General features: G+C 37.3%; 1 protein-coding gene across 3 annotated transcripts in view; it reads right to left on the bottom strand.

Annotated features, from left to right (window-relative positions):
• LOC119049823 (zinc finger protein 850-like) overlaps positions 1 to 20,589 on the bottom strand; it is an 80,955-nt gene that overhangs the window by 41,970 nt on the left and 18,396 nt on the right. Inside the window, exon 2 of one of the 3 annotated variants that reach the window (XM_053666633.1) lies at positions 13,987 to 16,120. The exons of 1 other annotated variant lie outside the window; for it this stretch is intronic. In XM_053666633.1, coding sequence (XP_053522608.1) covers positions 14,490 to 16,120 — 1,631 coding nt within the window. In that variant the 3' untranslated portion in view covers positions 13,987 to 14,489. Of the gene's footprint in view, positions 1 to 13,986; positions 16,121 to 20,589 lie in introns of those variants that run through there. One more of the 3 variants, XM_053666634.1, reaches the window with a different exon arrangement.

Below are 20,589 nucleotides of genomic sequence, written 5' to 3'. Positions count from 1 at the left end.
AACCATAATGACGGAAGACTCCCAAACTCCTTTTATGAAGCTAGCATCATCCTAATCCCAAAACAAGATAAAGATACAACAAAGAAAGAAAATATCAGACCAATATCGCTGATGAACATAGATGCTGAAATCCTCAACAAAATATTGGCAAACCACATACAGCGATACATTAAAAAAATCATACACCATGGCCAAGTGAGATTCATCCCAGGGATGCATGAATGGTTCAATATTCACAAATCAGTAAGTGTAATACATAACTTAAACAAAAGCAAAGACAAAAAGCACATGATCAAATCAATAGATGCGGAAAAAGCTTTTAATAAGGTATAGCACCTATTTAAGATAAAAAACACTCAGCAAAGTGGGAATAGAGGGAGCATTCCTCAACATAATAAAGGCCATATATGAGACATCTACAGCCAACATCATACTCAATGGGCAAAAACTAAAAGCTTTTCCACTAAGATCATCAGGAAGAAGATCAGGAACTTTCACCACTTCTATTCAATATAGTATTGGAAGTTTTAGCCACAGCAATCCACAATCAGAGAAGAAAATGATATAAAAGGCATCCAAATCAGAAAGGAGGAAACAAAACTGTCATTGTTTGCATATGACATGATGGTGTACGTGGAAAATCCTATAGACTCCAACAAAAAAACTGCTTGACCTAATAAATAAATTTGGCAAAACAGCAGGATACAAAGTCAATATCCAGAAATCAAAGGCATTTTTGTATACCAACAATGAAACAGCAGAGGCAGAAATTGAGGAAAAAATACCATTTGATATAGCAAAAAGGAAAATAAAATACCTAGGAATAAACCTAACCAAGAAGGTAAAAGACCTGTACGCAGAAAACTACACAACACTGAAGAAAGAAATCAAGGAAGACACAAACAAATGAAAACATATACCATGTTCATGGATTGGAAGAATTAACATCATCAAAATGTCATACTACCCAAAGCAATTTACAGATTCAATACAATACCTATTAGCGTACCAATGGCATATTTCACAGACATAGAACAAACACTTCAAAATTTTATATTTAGCCATAAACAACCGTGAATAGCAGCTGCAATTTTGAGAAAGAAGAACAAAGTAGGAGGGATCACAATACCTGATACCAAACTTTATTACAAGGCCACTGTAATCAAAACAGCCTGGTACTGGCATAAAAACAAGCATATAGACCAATGGAATGGAAAAGAGAGCCCAAAAATAAACCCAAGTCTCTATGGTCAATTAATATTCAACAAAGGGGGCAGCAACATAAAATGGAGTAAAGATAGCCTCTTCAACAAATGGTGTTGGGAGAACTGGACAGCTACATGCAAAAAAATGAAACTTGAGCACCAACTTACACCATACACAAAAATAAATTCAAGGTGGATAAAAGACAGAAATGTAAGTCGTGACACCATTAAAGTCCTAGAGGAGAACACTGGCAGGAAAATCTCAGATATTTCACACAGCAACATTTTTACTGATATGTCCCCTAGAGCAAGGGATAGAAAGGAAATAATAAACAAATGAGATCTCATCAAAATTAAAAGCTTTTGCACAGCTAAAGAGAACAGTATTAAAATAAAAAGAGAACCAACATATGCGAAAACATATTTGCCAATGATACCTCAGACAAGGGTCTAATCTCCAAAATATACAAAGAACTTACATGACTCCACTCTGAGAAGACAAGCAACCCAATTAAAAAGTGGGCAAAGGACTTGAACAGGCATTTCTCCAAGGAGGACATACAGAAGATCCAGAGACACATGAAAAGATGCTCAATATTGCTAGGTATCAGAGACACGCAATTTAAAACCACAATGAGATACCACTTTTCACTGGTCAGAATGGCCATCATAAACAAAGCAACAAACAACAAGTGTTGGAGAGGTTGTGGAGAAAAGGGGACCCTAATCCATTTTTGGTGGGATTGCAGACTGGTACAACCAGTATGGAAAACAGTATGGAATTTTCTCAGAAATCTAAAAATGGGCCTGCCGTTTGACCCAGCAATTCCACTGCTAAGAGTATATCCTAAGAACTCTGAAACACCAATCCAAAAGAACCTATGCACCCTAATAGTTATAGCAGCACAATTTACAATAGCCAAGAGTTGGAGGCAACCTAGATGCCCATTAGTAAATGAATGGATCCCAAAACCATGGTACATATACACAATACAATTCTATGCAGCAGAAAGAAGGGAGGATCTCCTACCCTTTGCAACAGCATGGATGGAACTGGAAAGCATTATGCTGCGTGAAATAAGCCAGGTGGTGAAAGACAAATGCCATATGATCTCACCTTTAACAGGAAGCTAAACAACAAAACAAAGAAGCAAGCAAAATATAACCAAAGACACTGAAATAGAGAACAGGTGGAGAGTGACCAGAGAGGAGAGGAGCGGGAATTTCAGGGGAAAAGGGGAAGGATTTACAGTAACTAGTATAAAGGTCACATGGACAACAACTAAGAGGGGTGGAATGGGAGGGAGGTGGGGATCACTGGGGGGGTGAGCTGGGATGGGAGTAAAAGACAGAAAACTGTACTTGAACAATTAAATAAAAATTATTTAATTAATTAATTTTTAAAATAATAAAGGGAAATATCTGAGATTTTGCTGTCTATGCCTTCTAGGATTTTTATGGTTTGCAGTCTAACATTTAAGTCTTCATTGCATTTTGAGTTTATTCTTGTGTGGCTTAAACAGGTTCTGTAGTTTAATTTTTTTTTTTGCATGTATCTATCCAGTTTTCTCACCATCTATTGAATAACCTTCATCCCACTGTATATCTTTACCTCCTTTGTCAAATATTAACTATAAAGGTGTGGGTTTATTTCTGGGGTCTCTATTTTGTTCCATTGGTCTATGTGTATTTTTATGCCATAATCATGCTGTTTTGACTGCTGTGGTCTTATAGTATAGTTTGATATCAGTTAATGTGATTCCTTTAACTTCGTGCTTCTTTTTGAAGATTGCTGTTGATATTCATGAACTTTGTTGTTCAATATAAATTTTTGGAATATTTGTTTTAGTTCTGTGAAATACATCATTGGTCTCTTGATAGTAATTACATTGATTGGGGGTGTATTATGGACATTTTAATGATATTAACTCTTTCTTGATGTGTCAATAAACATGGTATATGCTTCCACTTATTTGTGTCTTTTCAATCTCTTTTTTCAGTGTCATAATTTTGAGTTAAAGTCTTTTACATTCGTGATTAAATTTATTCCTAGATATTTTATTTTTCTGAAGCAATTGGGAATGGGATTGTTTTCTTAATTTTTCTTTCTGATAGTTATTTCTGTCATATAAAAAGGTAGCTGATTTCTGAATATTAATTTTATATCCTCCTACTTTATTGAATTCATTTGTCAGTTCTAATAGTTTCTTGGTAGAATCCTAGGGTTCTCTATGTACAGTATCACACCATCTGCAAATAAAGACAGTTTTTACTTGTTCCTTTCCAATTTGGATGCCTTTTTCTTTTTGTCAGATTGCTATGGCTATGACTTCCCATACTATGTTGAGTAAGAGGTGAAAGCAGACATCCCTGTATTATTCCTGATCTTCCAGGGAATTTTTGTAGTTTTTTCCCATTGAATATAATGGTGGTTGTGGGTTTGTCATATATGGCCTTTATTATATCATATATGTTCCCTCTATTCCCACTTTGCTGAAAATTTTTATCATAAATGAATATATATTTTATCAAATGCTTTTTTCCCCATCTATTGGTGAGAACATGTGATTTTATCCTTCATTTTGTTTATGTGGTGAATCACATTTATTGATCTGTGAATGTTGTACCAACCTTCTATTCCCAGAACAAATTCCACTTGTTCATGGTATATGATTGGAGACAAAGCCACTATTTTTTTTTTCTTTGATTCTTAAAGAAGCCAAAGCACAAGTTTTTGTGTTCCTAACTATTTACCTTGTCACCAGTAAAGGGAAAGTGGTGTCAAAGCAGTGACATGAGGAGCATCTAGAGTGGGAGGCACTGGGGGGAGATGTAGGGGAGCACCTCTGGGGCTTTCAGTGCTGGAATAAGCCTGGTCTATGCAGCAGCCATCTTTCTTGAGAAGATCAAGCCCCTCCCAGGGGGAAAACAATTACCTTACCATGTGGGATATCACTCACCCCACTCTCCCTCTCAAATCCTGCTTGCTCTGCCCTATAACTTTTTTCCCTTTATTTGTTTTATTCAGTTTTTTGTTCTGTTTGTATGGGTTTTTCTTTTGCTAGTCTTTCTTTTCTCCCACCCTGCTGAGGAGACAGCAACACATCCAAACTCAGGTGGTGTAAGACTCTGACTGTGGATGCAGCCATACAATACACTCTCCTGGGAAACAGGCTGGTGCTTTCTCCACACAGGAAAGCCAGAGAAATACTCTTCTGGTTTGCAGCAGACACAAACCTGGACTCTGAGGCACCCACCCATTAGCCTACTAGGGGCCACACCCTGCTGAGTACAGGGGAATACTCCCAAACATACTCAGAATAGTAGTGCAAAAGGAAGGGAACACACCCACCATCTTCCCCAAAGTCTGAAAGGTACCTTCCGTGGTAGATCCAGATCTACTATTCCCATGATGCCACTAGAAGCCCTCTCAGAAAGAGTTGGGTCTACAACTTGTCTAAGGCTGATAGCAGACCGGCAGGCAGAGAAAGAGAGAGACAGATCCAATGGTGACTTAGGTTCTATGCTGACACAACCCTGGAACTAGTGCTGACAAAATCCAGGTTTACTAAGTAGCTTGATCCATCCTAGGTGCACCCAAGCTCAAAGACATCATCCACAAATTGTGAATTGCTTGTAGCTTTGAATAGGCTGCTCAGAACAGACATGGACAGGATCTGTCGCTGGCTTACACCAGCCTCAGATACATCAGAGCTGTATCCAAAAGAACCCCAGCAGGCAAGCACTAAACTGCTGAGAGGAATGTCACTTTGTTCTTGTAATTATTTTCTTTAGTTATTCTTTTTCATAGCCTTATTATTTATTTCTTTATTCTTCTATTTTAGGTGCTCCATGTTTTTCTTTCATATCTTTATTTTACTCTTACATTTTATTACCCCATTGTTCATTTCTACATTCCTTTTATTTTTGTTATTCTCTTTCTTCATCCCTTTTTTCCATTTCCCTCTTTCAATTTGTTAATCATATTAGCTCTAATCCATTTTCTCTTCTCATAATCACTTCTTTCCTTTTATCTTATTAATTTTTTCTCCCCTTTTTCTATTCCACTTCTCTTCACACTTTTATTGTTCTTTGTTCTTTTGTCATTGATAGTACTGTTGTAACTGTAGGTGTTTTGTTTGGATTTTGTTTTTTGTATTGTTTTGCTTTGTTCTGTTAGCACCCAGCACAGCAGTGTACAAAACATAGTAGGGGTAGTGCCTCACAGACAGACAGCCAAAGACACAACCAATGAACAAGCCAACAACAATAAGGGCCCAAATATAAAAGAATCCACATAACCCACACAAAAAGCATCCCTAAAGAATCCAGATCAGGAGATCAAGAAGACTGCACCCACTATGTGGCTTCTACCACATAAGTACGCCCTACAAGACAGAAAGTCAAACTTGATCTATCTAGCACAAAGAAACAACCAAAAGAGAAACAACTAAAATATGTAGACAAAGAAATACCTAAAGAAAATAGAAAATTTTCAGATAGACCATAGACCACCTAACCCTACACCTAAAAGAACTAGAAAAACAACAACAAAGCCAGAAGCAAAGAGAAAGAATTAATCAAAATCAGAGTGGAAATTAATGACATAGAGACTAAAAGAACAATCCAAAAGACCAATAAATCCAGGAGCTGCTTCTTTCAAAAGATAAACAAAATTGGCAAACCTTAAACCAGACTCATCAAGTTAAAGAAGAGAGAGAATCAAAATAAACAAAATCATAAATGACAGGGGAGAAGTAACTATTGACACTACAAAAATTAAAAGATTGTAAGAAATTATATGAACAACTGTATGCAAGAAACCGGATAACCTGGGTGACATGGATAAATTACTAGAAACATATAATCTTCCAAAACTGAATCAGGAAGAAGCAGAAACCCTGAATAGGCCAGTAACGACTACTGATATTGAAGCAGTTATCAACAAACTCCTGGCACATAAAAGCCCTGGACCAGATAGTTTCACAGGTGAATTTTACCAATCATTCAAAGAAGAACTAACACCTATCATTCTTAAACTGTCCCAAAAATTTTGAAGGAAAGAAAAGACTCCAAATTCTTTTCATTAAACCAATATATCCTAATTATAAAACCAGAAAAAGACACAACAAAGAAATAAAATTACAAGTCAATATCTCTGAAGAACATAGAAACTAAAATCACCCTGGCTGGTGTAGCTCAGTGGATTGAGCGCGGGCCTGCAAACCAGACAATCGAGGTTCGATTCCCAGTCAGGGCACATTCCTGGGTTGCAGGCCAGCTCCCTGCAGGCCAATTCCCAGCAAGGGACACACAAAAGGCAACCATACATTGATGTTTCTCTCCCTCTCTCCTTCCCTTCCCCTCTAAAGATAAATAAATAAAATCTTAAAAAAAAAAAAAGCTAAAATCCTCAACAAAGTATTAGGAAACCGAATCCAGCAATATATCAAAAAGATCATACACCTAGATCAAGTGGAATTTATTTCATGGTTGCAAGGATGGTACAACATCCAAAAATCAATAAAAGTGATACATTACATAAACAAAGTGAAATACAAAAATAATATGATCATATCAATAGATACAGCAAAAGCATTGATAAAATCCAAAGCCATTTATGATTTTTTTAAAAATGCAGCAAAGTGGGAATAAAGGAGTGATACCTCAATATAATAAAGGCCATACATTAAAAACTTACTGGCAACATCATACTCAATGGTCCAAAAAGACAAACTAAGAAAATAATCCCACTTACTAGTGTAACAAAAAAAATAAGGTACCTAGGGATAATTTAACTGAGAAGGTAAAAATACCTGCACTCAGAAAACTTTAGGACATTGAAAAAAGAAACTGAAAAGATACAAATAAGTGGAAACAGATACCATGTTCATGGAATGGAAGAATCAACATCATTAGAATTCCATACTACCCAAAATAATCTATAGATTCAACTCAATATCTATCAAGATACCAATAGCATATTCAAAGAACTAGGACAAATATTCCAAAAATTTACATGGAACCAAAAAAGACCTTGAAGAGCTTCAGCAATCTTGAGAGAGAAGAACGAAGTAGGAGGGATCATAATACCTGACATAAAACTTTATTTCAAGGCCACTGTAATCAAAACAGTCTGGTACTGGCATAAGAACAGGTACATAGATCAATGGAACAGAATAGAGAGGACAAAAATAAACCAATGTCTCTATGGTCAATTAATATTTGACAAAGAGGGCAGAAGCATACAGTGAAAAGAAGTCTCTTTACTAAATGGTGTTGGGAATATTGGACTGGTACATGCAAAAAAATAATAAATAAACTAGACCACCATCTTACACCATTCTCCAAAATGAACTCAAAATGGATGAGACTTAAATATAAGTCTTGGTACCATAAGAGGAAAATATAGGCACTAAAATTTCACATGTCCTGCCCTGGCTGGTGTAGCTCAGTGGATTGAGCACGGGCCCGCAAACCAAAGAATCACGGTTTGATTCCCAGTCAGGGCACATGCCTGGGTTGCAGGCCAGTTCCCAGCATGGGACACACCAGAGGCAACCATACATTGATGTTTATCTCCCTCACTCTTTCCCTTCCCCTCTAAAGATAAATAAATAAAATCTTTTAAAATATTTTTCACATATACTCTGTAGCAATGTTTTTGCCAATATATCCTCTATGGCAAGGGAAATAAAGGAAAATAAATGAATAGGACTACATCAAATTTAAAAGCTTCTGCACAGCTAAAGAAACCATCATCGAAGTGAATAGGGAACAAACTGCATGGGAGAATACATTTCCAACAATACATTTAACAAAGGATTAACCTCCAAAATATATAAAAGCTTTAGAGGCGGCTTCTAGCCAAGATGGCAGTGTAGGCTGATATGCTTTACCTCCTAGCACAACCAGAGGAAGGACAACAACAAATTTAAAAACAAAAAATAACCACAACTGCCAGAAAATCAAACTATATGAAAGTCCAACAAACAAGGAGTTAAAGAAGAAACATTCATCCTGACCGGTAGGAAGGGCAGAGACAGGCAGCTGGGGTGGAGAGGACTCGCAGAAAGGTGGCAGCTGGAGGACCAGGGTGGGTGAGGCAGGAGCTGGCAGAGCGAGCAGTCCCACATTTGTGTGCAGATAAACCAGGAAGAACAACTGGGGAGCGAGACATACTGTGCAACCCAAGGTTCCAGTGTGAGGAAATAATGCCTCAAAACCTCTGACTGAATAAATCTGTGGGGGTTGAGGAAGCACGACAAACTCCCAGCCTCACAGGAGAGTTCACTGGAGAGACCCACAGGGTCCTAGAACATACACAAAATCACCCACCAAGGAATGAGCACCAGAAGGGCCCAATTTACTAGTGGGTGGTGGAAGAAGTAACTGAAAGCTGGCAGAGCTGAGCAAGTGGCATTGTTCCCTCTCGGACCCCTCCCTCACGGACAGTGCCACAATGCAGCTACATGGGTTTCCCTGATCTGGTGAATACCTAAGGCTCTGCTCCTTACTAAGTAATAAGCACACTGAGTCAAAGAAATATGGCCCAAATAAAAGAACAGATCAAAGCTCCAGTAAGAATACAACTAAGTGATGAAGAGGTACTCTGCAACCTATCAGATGCAGAGTTCAAAACACGGGTAATCAGGATGCTCAGAGAAATGATTGAGTATGGTTACAAAATAGAGGAAAAATTGAAGGCTATGAAAAATGAAATAAAGGAAAATGTACAGGAAACCAACAGTGAAGGGAAGGAAACTGGGACTCAATCAATGGTTTGGAGCAAAAGGAAGAAACATTCAACCAGAACAGAATGAAGAAACAAGAATTAAAAAAAAAAAAAAAAATGACCAGAGGCTTAGAAACCTCTGGGACAACTTTAAACATTCCAATGTCTGAATCATAGGGGTGCCAGAAGGAGAAGAAGAGCAAGAAATTGAAAACTTATTTGAACGAATCATGCAGGAGAACTTCCCCAATCTGGCAAAATAAATAGACTTCCAGGAAGTCCAAGAAGCTAATAGAATCCCAAAGAAGTTGGACCCAAAGAAGCACACACCAAGGAATATCATAATTATGTTACCCAAGACTAAAGATAAAAAGAGAATCTTAAGATAAAAGGAAACAGTTACCTAAAAAGGAGTTCCCATCAGACTATCAGCTAATTTCTCAAAAGAAACCCTGCAAGCAATAAGGGGCTGGAAAGAAGTGTTCAAAGTCATGAAAGGCAAGATCCTACATCCAAGATTACTCTATTCAAGAAAGCTATCATTTAGAATAGAAGGGTAGATAAAGTACTTCCCAGATAAGGTCAAGTTAAAGGAGTTCATCATCACCAAGCCCTTATTATATGAAATGTTAAAGGAACTTATCTAAGAAAAAGAAGATGATCAAAAATGTGAATAGTAAAATGACAAACTCACAACTGAAACTAGTAACAAAACAAATTAAGCAAACAACTAGAACAGGAAGAGAATCATAGAAATGGAGATCACATAGAGGGTTATCTGTGGGGAGAGACTAGGGGGGAATTGAAGAAAAGGTACAGGGAATAAGAAGCATAAATGATAGGTTCAAAATAGACAGGGGAAGGTTAAGACTAGTATAGGAAATGGAGAAGCCAAAGAAATTATATGTATGACCCATGGACATGAACTGAAGGGTAGAGCATACAGGGCAGAGGGGAATAAAGGAGAGAAAAAATGGGACAACTATAATAGCATAATCAATAAAATATATTAAAATAATAAATAATAAAGGGTAAAGCATAAATACATTTTAGTAATATTTGTAAACAGGAATATGTTGACTGCAGAAGCCAAAGAAACCTAATAGGTGTTGGGTTTGCTCAAGAGTAGTTGAGGTTGAAAAACTAGAAGTTGCCTTTTAACTATGTTAGGAGTGGAGCTGCCCTCAGCAGAGCACATGAGGCCTAAGAATTCATGTGAGGTAACAGGCCCCTGAAACTCATGTGGGGCAATTACCAATTCCCTCTCAGTACAAGCAGTCATAAATAGAGGTGTATACCCTGTGTCAGTGTGTCTCAGATTAAGAAAATACCTTAATACCAATATAATACCATACCCTGGGAACATAGGGACAACTGGATCCAGCCAAGATCTTGTCAGAAGCTGTGTGTTATAGCCAGGCTATTTATGTACCCTATGAGCAACAAAGTTAAAATGTATTGTGTCCCTTCAAAGCTAAGTGCAAAGTGAGAGGTTGTTGAAATATGTACTGAATAGAATGTAGTAGCCAAATCTAAAAAAGCAAAATATTTGGCAGTGACACATGGAATGGTGTTGGTTATTTCTCTCCCCTACCCCAACTTCATTAAGGCATAACTAACAAATATATTGTATATATTTATACAATGTGGCCTTGACTGGTGTGGCTGAGTTGGTTGGGGATCAACCCGCAGAGAAAAAGGTCACCAGTTCTGTTCCCAGGGCACATACTGTAAAATGATTCTCATGCTCAGTTGACACATCCATAACCTCACAATTACCTTTTTGTGTGTATGTGTGATGAGAACACTTAACATTTACTCTCTTAGCCAATTTCAAGTGTACAATAACTAGTATTAACTATAGTCACTTTGCTATACATTAGATTCTATGTATTTACTCATTTGACAATTGAAAGCTTATATACTTTTGGTCATACCGTTATGCTGGGTCTTATTTTAATGGGTGGGACCATAGCATTAGGTTGTAGTAACCTGCCCTAAGATACCACTCATTCTTTCTAGGTCTAAGATAGGCCAAATTGGGCTGTAAAATGAAGAAAGAATGGGAATAATGACCTCTTCTCTTTATATTGATCTTGTATACTAGATCTGAATTAGTAAAGGCCTTTTTTCAATTTATTTGGGGCCATATCAACAATTTTAATGGGCTGGAGCAGATCTCCAAGGCCCCATTTGGTAAGACCAAAGCTTTAATTTTACTCCAATGGGCCACACAACCAGTTTGAGCATCTATCCCAATAACGGAAAATCCAAATGGGGGTCTGAAATATGATCACTGAAAAATTAGGTATAAAGTTATTGTGCCTAAGTAAGGTGGACTTATTTGCCTTTAATCTTAGGTCCAGTGGTGCCCAAAAGATAGTGAGTTCCTCCTTTAAATTTAGTGGGTTTCGCCCTGGCTGGTGTAGCTCAGTGGATTGAGTGCAGGCCTGCGAACCAAAGGATCACGATTCGATTCCCAGTCAGGGCACATGCCTAGGTTGTGAGCTGGTTCTCAGCAAGGGATGCATGAGAGGCAACTATGCATTGATGTTTCTCTCCCTCTCTCCTTTCCTTCTAAAGATAAATAAAATCTTTATAAATAAATAAATAAATAAATAAATAAATAAATTTATTTAGTGGGTTTTCTGGGAATTACCATAATTTGGAAACTGGTATCAATTAAAGCCATAAAAGGTTACACATTGTGTGGTGACCAATGGACCACCATGGCTGTATAGAATCAGTTGTCTGTGGATGGCATCTGGAGTCCCAAGGGCATGCTATATCACTGTAAAGCTAGGGAGGTTGCCACTGTTTCAAGTTAGGAAATTGGGCAGTGGGTCCTACATCCTAGAGATCTGGGTGGGCAAGGAAGAGACTGAATGCTCTGTAGAGTTTGTCATAGAACTTGGAGCTCCTTGGGGTGTTACTGAGATGAGATAACTGGAGAAGCCCTGATGGCAGTGTTACCAACACCAGATCTTCTGGTGAGGGCTCTATAGTGGTAGAGGGCAGCCCTGGAAACTGAAATGGGTACTTCCTTCAGTAACAGAATCTGTTCATTAGTGTCTGTGCCATAGGACAACATAGGTGTTTTTTCAAACAATCCTGAGGATCAGAATCTTTTGTTGGGGTACCAACAGAATATTTAAGTCTCTTAATCAGACATCTGAAGAGTACCTGACTTAACAAACCTCACAACTGTTTTTTCACTCTCTAATGACCCCTCTTTCACAAGCAAGCAACTGATAGGTGCATATACTGCATAGGACATCAGTCTTTCCCAAGCATTTCTGTAGAACAGAAGCCAATGCCTGGTGACAGACACAACCAGCAGTCACAGTGTAAGAGGCATTCCCCTGAGCCTAGCATCAGTCACAGCTTATGTTGGAACTAAGACATGAAATTCTAAGACACACATGGATGTATCCAGACCAAGACACACAACCCAGGACCACTTTAATGAGGGCCTCAATCCCACAAGTAATAGAACAAATGCCACTTTCTCAGGCCCTCTTTTCCAGAGTTCGCTGGACCCCATAAAGCATGACTGACCCTGTTTTATGAGCCTTTATCCTCAGGACTAGAAAATTACTGGAAGCACCCTGAAGGTGCAGAAGCTCCAGGAACTTGCAAAACAGGACATATCAGACCACGACTACAGGACCCTACACCCAAAGATAACAATGAAACAGGTTGCAGCCTAACTGAAACATCCTCCTGTACAACTGCCCCATTACCCAATAAAAACTCAAAGCCGTAACCCCTCATTGCTGGTGCTGGTACATATCTCCACACCTAGCCCTTTCTCTCACTTGGGAAAGTAAAATAAAACCTTTACTCTGTACTTTCTCCTCTTTGTGAATTCTTTCAAAGCCTGTGTCACCATCCCCAACAAGCCCATCCCTAAACATCAACTATCAAACTGTCTTAGGTTGGTTATGCCTATAACAGAGGTTCCATAAAATTCAGCAAATGAAGCACAGAGCCATACAATTCAAAGTGCAACCTTACCTGCAAGCAGCAGAGCCATCTCCCCAACTATTTAAAGTGTTTTGTACCCCGTTAGTAAGATGAGCAAGAAAAGAAAGATCTTAAAGTAGTGGTGGTCACCAACAGTGTTAATATAAGTCTAGTGCTGACATGTTGGTGAAGAAAAATGTGGGGCTGTATCTGCAGCAGTCATGGGCTGGATGTGTAAATGCATGCAGAGGCAGCACCCCTGCCAAAATGGATGGGTGTGGCACTGAACTTATGAAAGGAAAATCTGGCCCTAGACCTGCCTAGTGTTAACCACTAGAAAAATTTTCATTTTATATCCTTTTGTAAAGCCTGTGAATTTCAAGGACTGAATCATGAGACCAAAATACTCAGGGGATTTTTTAAAAATATCCCTCAGAATTTTGGTTGTATCAATAGATATGGAAAGCTATCATTTTTGTCTGAAAACTAAACATGGCCATCTTGTAACCTATTTGTTACCAAAGTCTTCCCCTTTAATTGTGCATGCATCTTGAATTTCAGAAAACATTAATTCATAACAAGGAGGGGTAGAATGTATTCCGCTGTTGAAACAATTATTTATATTATTTATATGAATAGCTTAACTAAAGTAGAACTGAAATATTCATAATGCTTTATACACACTGTGGCATACAATATAAAAGTTGTAGTGTTTTGTGATTTCTCTGCATTTTATTATTTTTATAATTATGAGCATTTTGGTAGCATTTTAAAAACAAACCAAAAAGTGGTGGTGGTGGTTATAGCCCAGAGATTGCCCTGCCAGCTACACAAATTAATTTGTGGTCACTCCACAAAGCGAGGAGTGCCCTCACTCCCAATTTCAGATTAATTGTTGAGGCTGATGACATTCCACACATTGAGAGATTCTGAAAGTTTCTTACTCATAAATGGGACACCTGGGCAGAGCAGGGCCTGCACAAACATATCTGGGGTAGCTTGTGCAGGTGGAGGGAACAGGTTAGCTTTCATAGTGGACAGGAGGTAGAACTGGATATGGGCTGAAATATGCAAAATTTAAATTTCTCATTGTCTCTAAAGGAAGAGGGGCCTGTCCAGTTCTGGGGCCAAAGTGGAGAGAAAGGTGATGCTTAAACAGTCAGTGGTCAAACATCAAAACTGGAGTCAGATTCTTTATTACAAATAGGTACTATCAACAGTTTATCAATTAGTAAATTTAAGCACAGAGAAGTTAAATTGCCTAATGGCACATAATAGTAAATAGTAGCCTTTTCTCATTCACATTTTTCTAGCCTGAATTTGTAAAATTCAACAAGGTATGAGTGATGATAGAAACTCTTTAACATTCATTACCAATTTTTTCAGCATTAAATGTTCTGATTCTGAATAAACTGAGTATCAGGTCAAAGGACTGCCACATCAACTGTATTTTACTCCAGCATGAAATCTGATGAGCTACAATAAATGAAAGGCAGGTAAAGGGTTTCCTACATTAATTATGTTAGATTATGAATTCTAAAATGTTGATTAAGGTGTGCAGACTGTCTAAAGACCTTTCCACATTACTTACATTCATAGGGTTTCTTGGCAGTATGAATTCGCTGATGTTGAGTAAGTTGTGAGGCACAAATAAAGGCCCTCCCACACTGTGCACATTCATAGGACTTTTTACCAGTATGAATTTGGTGATGGTGAAAAAGCTGGGAACCACAAACAAAGGCCTTCCCACATTCTCTACATTCATAATGTTTCATACCAGGATGAATTCTCTGGTGTTCAGTAAGTTGTGAACTATGAATAAAGGCCATTCCACATTCCCTACATTGATAAGATTTCTCACCATTATGAAGACACTGATGTTGAACAAGGTGTGAGGCTCGACTAAAGGTCTTCCCACATTCCTTACAACCATAGGGTTTCTCACCAGTGTGAATTCTCTGATGCCGAGTGAGTTCTGAGCCACAAATAAAAGACTCCCCACATTCCTTACATTTATAAGGTTTATCACCTGTATGAATTCTTTGATGTCGGGTAAGGTGTGAAGATTGTCTAAAGGCCCTCCCACAGTCCTGACATTCATAGGGTTTCTCATCTGCATGAATTCTCTGATGTTGAATAAGATGTGCGGCACGAATAAAAGCTTTTCCACATTCCTTACATTCATAGGGTTTCTTGGCAGTATGAATTCGCTGATGTTGAGTAAGTTGTGAGGCACAAATAAAGGCCCTCCCACACTGTGCACATTCATAGGACTTTTCACCAGTATGAATTTGGTGATGGTGAAAAAGCTGGGAACCACAAACAAAGGCCTTCCCACATTCTCTACATTCATAATGTTTCATACCAGGATGAATTCTCTGGTGTTCAGTAAGTTGTGAACTACGAATAAAGGCCATTCCACATTCCCTACATTGATAAGATTTCTCACCATTATGAAGACGCTGATGTTGAACAAGTTGTGAAAGCAGTCTAAATGCCTTACCACATTCCTTACAACCATAGGGTTTCTCACCAGTGTGAATTCTCTGATGTCGAGTGAGTTCTGAGCCACAAATAAAAGACTTCCCACATTCCTTACATTCATAAGGTTTATCACCTGTATGAATTCTTTGATGTCGGGTAAGGTGTGCAGACTGTCTAAAGGCCCTCCCACAGTCCTGACATTCATAGGGTTTCTCATCTGCATGAATTCTCTGATGTTGAATAAGATGTGAGCCACGAATAAAAGCTTTTCCACACTCCTTACATTCATAGTGCTTCTCACCAGTATGAATTCTCTGATGTTCAGTAAGATAGGAAAAATGACTAAAGACCTTCCCACATTCCTTACATTTATAGGGTTTCTCACCAACACGAATTCCTTGCTGTCGTATACATCCTGAGCCATAAATAAAGGGTTTTCCACATTCTTTAAATTTACAGAGTTTCTCTCCAGAAAAAATTTGCTGACGTAGAACAAGAGATGTCTTCAGGCTACAAGTTGGCATTTTTTCATAAGTCATTAGTGCTTGCCCCAGATATCCATCCTGATTTATCTCTTGCTTCTCAAACTGGCCTTTGCATACCCAGTCATCTCTGACACTGTAGCCTACAAGGCTATGACTTTTTTCCATTACCATCCACTGGGCCGATGTTCCTTCACAGATTTCTTTTTGAAGACACAATTCCTTGGTCTTATATCTGAATTCCAAGTCTGAAAGATAACCAGAAAGTAAACACATGGTGTTTCCTCTTTAGAGAGAAATAAAACTTCTATGCTAGAAATAAAAATAATGTCCCTAATAAGTGAAGATGGTATACATAGACTTCGATTTGAAAAAGAGATCAAGAGCATAAACAGTTAAGAACTATGAAGAGGTTCTTAGAAAAGTAAGTAGAGTCAGTAGTTTTCTAAATTTAGTTGTAGATCAGTCATCTAAATAGTCTATTTTAAACACTGAATGTCAACGGACTCGCATCAATAAAAATTTATACCAATAGGTCCTAGGTTTCCTATTTTTCAAAGTTTTTCATAGACTGTTCAGCTTGTTAGAAATTCTCTAAACTTAACACTTTGCATGGCTGCCTTCATATTACACTGTAAGTCTCAAGTAAAAGTTACCTCCTTAGAAAGTTTGAGCTAGATAATCCTACTTAAATTCACTTCATTCTCTCTTACTGCAGTTTTCTGGATTTTAGAATTATATAATCATTTATTTATTCATATGTAATCTTTTCTCTTACTGTAAAAACTCTTAAGGGGCAGGAACAATGGCATATCTCTCAACACAGAATAACCAACATCTTACTCATAATAGGTTTCCATAAATTGTTAAATGAATGGTTTAATTAATTCATTCAACTGCTTATTGAATGAATTAATCCATTCAATTACTGGATTAATGAAAGGAGATTATTATAGGGGTAAAGAGAAATATTATATAGATATATGCATGTATCTGTCCAGTTTGTGTTTATAATTATAGAATAGTTCTAAGCTCTTGTCCCTGGTCTTAATCTATTCCCCATCACTAAAAATACAGGGTCTGGCAAAAGTAAGGCCTGCTTGAGTTGGTTGGTAGGGTAATAATATGGGTGTAATAATATTAGTTTTAATTTGAACATTTAACCTAAAATGTTATGTGGTGTGCTTAAGTGTGATATTGTTATGTTACAGAATTACATGCCTATGATTTTATAATAAAAAGGGGCATTACTTGTGCCAGACCCTGTATGCTTTAAAACTTCATCACTTCCCTCAGAGACTAAAACAAAATTACGACCAAAGCTAGATGATTAAATGATGCAAATAGAAAAATCATATATATATCTAACCACCCATCTATTCAACTGTGTCTCTATTTATACATATACCTGTACCAATGCATCCTGCATAGTCATGACTATGTTTTCTGTCTCCTTATTTCAACTATTGAACTGAGGTGCATTTTCTTTTACTCTTCACTTAAACTTGTGGTATTACTTACTCCTTCTTCCAAAACACACTCTGCTTTGTTCCTCCAGGTCCATTCTCAGGGTCTCCCTTCCACTCCTGTCTAAGACCACTATATTTGTACTTCCCCCAAAACTGTACTTTCCCCCAGGCAATATAACATGTTTAAAGCATAATAAAAGACCTATGTAATGTTAATTAAGCAAAGGGAATTGAGAATGTTGGAAGATGAGGATCACCAACTTTTTGGTAGAATGAGCGGGTTAAGTGGAACATTAGGACTCTATTAACAAAGAGTATACTGGATGTAAGATGAAGGAAATAATGGAGAATGGCAATATAGATAATGGAATAGACTGAGAATATTCTAAAATCCTGAATGAGTATAGAATGATTACAATTATCCCTATGACTATAGTATGGAAGGTTTTGTGGATACAATGAAACTATCATCATTTGGTACAGGTGCTATAAAGATTGTCCTTGAAATAATACAGAAAGGAACTTAGGCAAAGTCTATAATAATGAATGATTTGACAGTAAAGGCTGAGAAACAGTTGAGAATAAAAGAAAAAGTAGTAATGAGATTCAGTGAGAACAGGATTCAGAGAGATTAGCATTTCATACCTCATTCTGTTGATGATTACCTATTACAAACAAATTACTTTTACCTACTTCAATCACCATCTCTTCATATAGTAATAAATATAGAAATACCTGTTCCGTAAGTTTATGAAGATTAGAAATAATATATGTAAAGTGCCTGGCATAAAGAGCTCAAGAAGCAGTTGTTACTATCATTCTTATTACTATGAAAGAAGGTTCAGGGAAAGAGGGTGAAGGAGAACTAAGAAAGGAAAATGATATTAAGTTATTCCACACCTGCACTGCTTTTCATAAAAGTCTATCATAAAGAAGACAAATGTGAAAGTAATGAAGCATGAAAAAAAATCAGAAACCAGACCACGGACCTCCAAAACTCAAGCAGAAAGGTAAATATTATTCTAGAATCATCCTCTTGTTCATGCCCTAATTATCTGCAATGTTAATTTTACTGTCAATTATATTCCCAATGGCCTTATCTAGTTTAAATTCCACAGTTCATCATTATAACTTAACTTGCATTCTTCCTAACCCTGAGTAAATCCAATCCTACCCACTGTTCTTCTCCACCTGAATACTTAAACGTGGCTGGTAAAAAACACACCATCTTGACTATAACCACACAACTCAAATACATCCTTAGTGTTTGCCCTCATCCCTACTACATTTCTTATTCTTTCACTCTGGGAAAATATTCCCCACCTTTTCTCTCTCCTAAAACCTCAAAACTATCTCATGACTGATTGATGTCCATACTGATTATTTCACTGAGAGAAAAAGAAAAGAATGAGAACATTTTCCATTATGTAAGCAAATCAACCAACTTGTACATAAACTCCAATAGCCTGTTATCTCTGCTGATAAAGTGCTCTTGCCAAGGCCAATACCACTGTTGGGCACCAAAGAACATCATCTTTGATATAACCTCTTCTCTTACATGCTTCTGCAGTTCACGCCCCCTTCTCTTTCAAAAAGGATTTTTCCTGATCTCCTGTTTTGGTCCCATCAGCATACAAAGACACTCCCATATACTCTCTTGTAAAGTGCACACACACACAACTTCTTGATCTTGATCAGAGAACCTGCCCATGCAGCTAAATCACTTCTTTGTCCCTAGCTTTACAAAATTTCATACTACAATAAATCCTCACTTATCATCACAGATAGGTCCTATGACTTTTAAGCAAACCAACCTATAATGAAACAAGTTTTACCACAGGTTTATTAATGTAAACAAGAGTTAAGTTCCTACAAAGGGAAAACAAAATGACATTATTTGAGGACCTGCTATAGTTAGTTCCCACTTCACCATCCACCTATTGTCTCGCTCTCTATTTTTTATTTTTTCATTAAAACTGCCACAAAACAATGTAAACTTATTCAAGTGGAAAAAAGCAATGTAACAATTACTCAGCTTCAACAACTGCCAACTTATAATTTTGTTTATTCATTCACTTCTCACAGCAAATTCCACAGATTTTTAAAAAGATTTTATTATTTATTTATTTATTTATTTATTTATTTATTTATTTATTTATTTTTTTATTTTTATTTTTTAGCGAAAGGGGAAGGGACGGAGAGAGGGAGAGAAACATCAATGTGTAGCCTGTCATATGCCCCGCAATGGGGACCTGCCCAGCAACCCAGGCATGTGCCCTGACTGGGAATAGGACCAGTGACCCTTTGGTTCGCTGGCCTGCACTCAATCCTGAACTACACCAACCAGGGCTCCACAGATGATTCTAAAGCAAATTCTAGGCATCATGTTATTTCATCTTGAAATACTTCAGCATGAATCTCTAAGAGAAGGACATTTTTGCAAAAGTATAATAATATAGTAATCATACCTAAAATTTAACAGCAATTCTTTAAGATCAAATATCCGCCCTGGCAGGTATAGCTCAGTGGATTGAGCACCAGAGGGTCACCAGTTCGATTCCCAGTCAGGGCACATGCCTGGGTTGCAGGACAGGTCTGTCCCCAGTGGGGGGGCCTGCAACAGGCAACCACACATTGATCACATTGATGTTTCTCTTCCTCTCTTTCTAAAACTAAATAAATAAAATCTTTTTAAAAAACTATCAGATCAAATATCCACTTAGTCTTTCTATTTAATTACTTAATTATAAATGAGTCATTTTCCATTTGTGTGAACCAGGATGGATATGAAATCTATATATAAAACTGACTGATATCTTTAAGTCTCTTTTACTCTATAAGATATATAATTAAAGATAAAATGCAGGTTGAGTTCAAAATAATCCTTCCAATTTATATTCAGAGCTATATGGTTTTTACTTAATGTCATCAGTCTTACATCTGTTTCTTTTATCTCATACTGAAAATCTCAGTTTTCAAAGACTCCACCTAAAATGCTCATTTATTTTATTCCACACTACATACACAATATTCTCAGAATAACAATATCAATACTTCTACCACTAATATTATTACTAAAAATGATTTAAGGTGAAGAGGGTGTTTTTTGGTGGGGAGGACATTAGTTTCCTTTGTCTTTGCACTGGACACATTAATATTGAATTGTTTCACTTTTCTTTTGATCTCAGAAATTGTTCTAAATTTAATTATTTTAAAATTGTTAACCACTCTTCCGCCAAGATGGAGGC

The sequence above is a fragment of the Artibeus jamaicensis genome, unplaced genomic scaffold (genome assembly GCF_021234435.1).
Source record: "Artibeus jamaicensis isolate MK-2021 breed Jamaican fruit bat unplaced genomic scaffold, CSHL_Jam_final contig_464, whole genome shotgun sequence".
In the NCBI taxonomy this organism is placed as follows: domain Eukaryota; kingdom Metazoa; phylum Chordata; class Mammalia; order Chiroptera; family Phyllostomidae; genus Artibeus; species Artibeus jamaicensis.
This window is presented reverse-complemented; position numbering and strand designations above follow the sequence as displayed.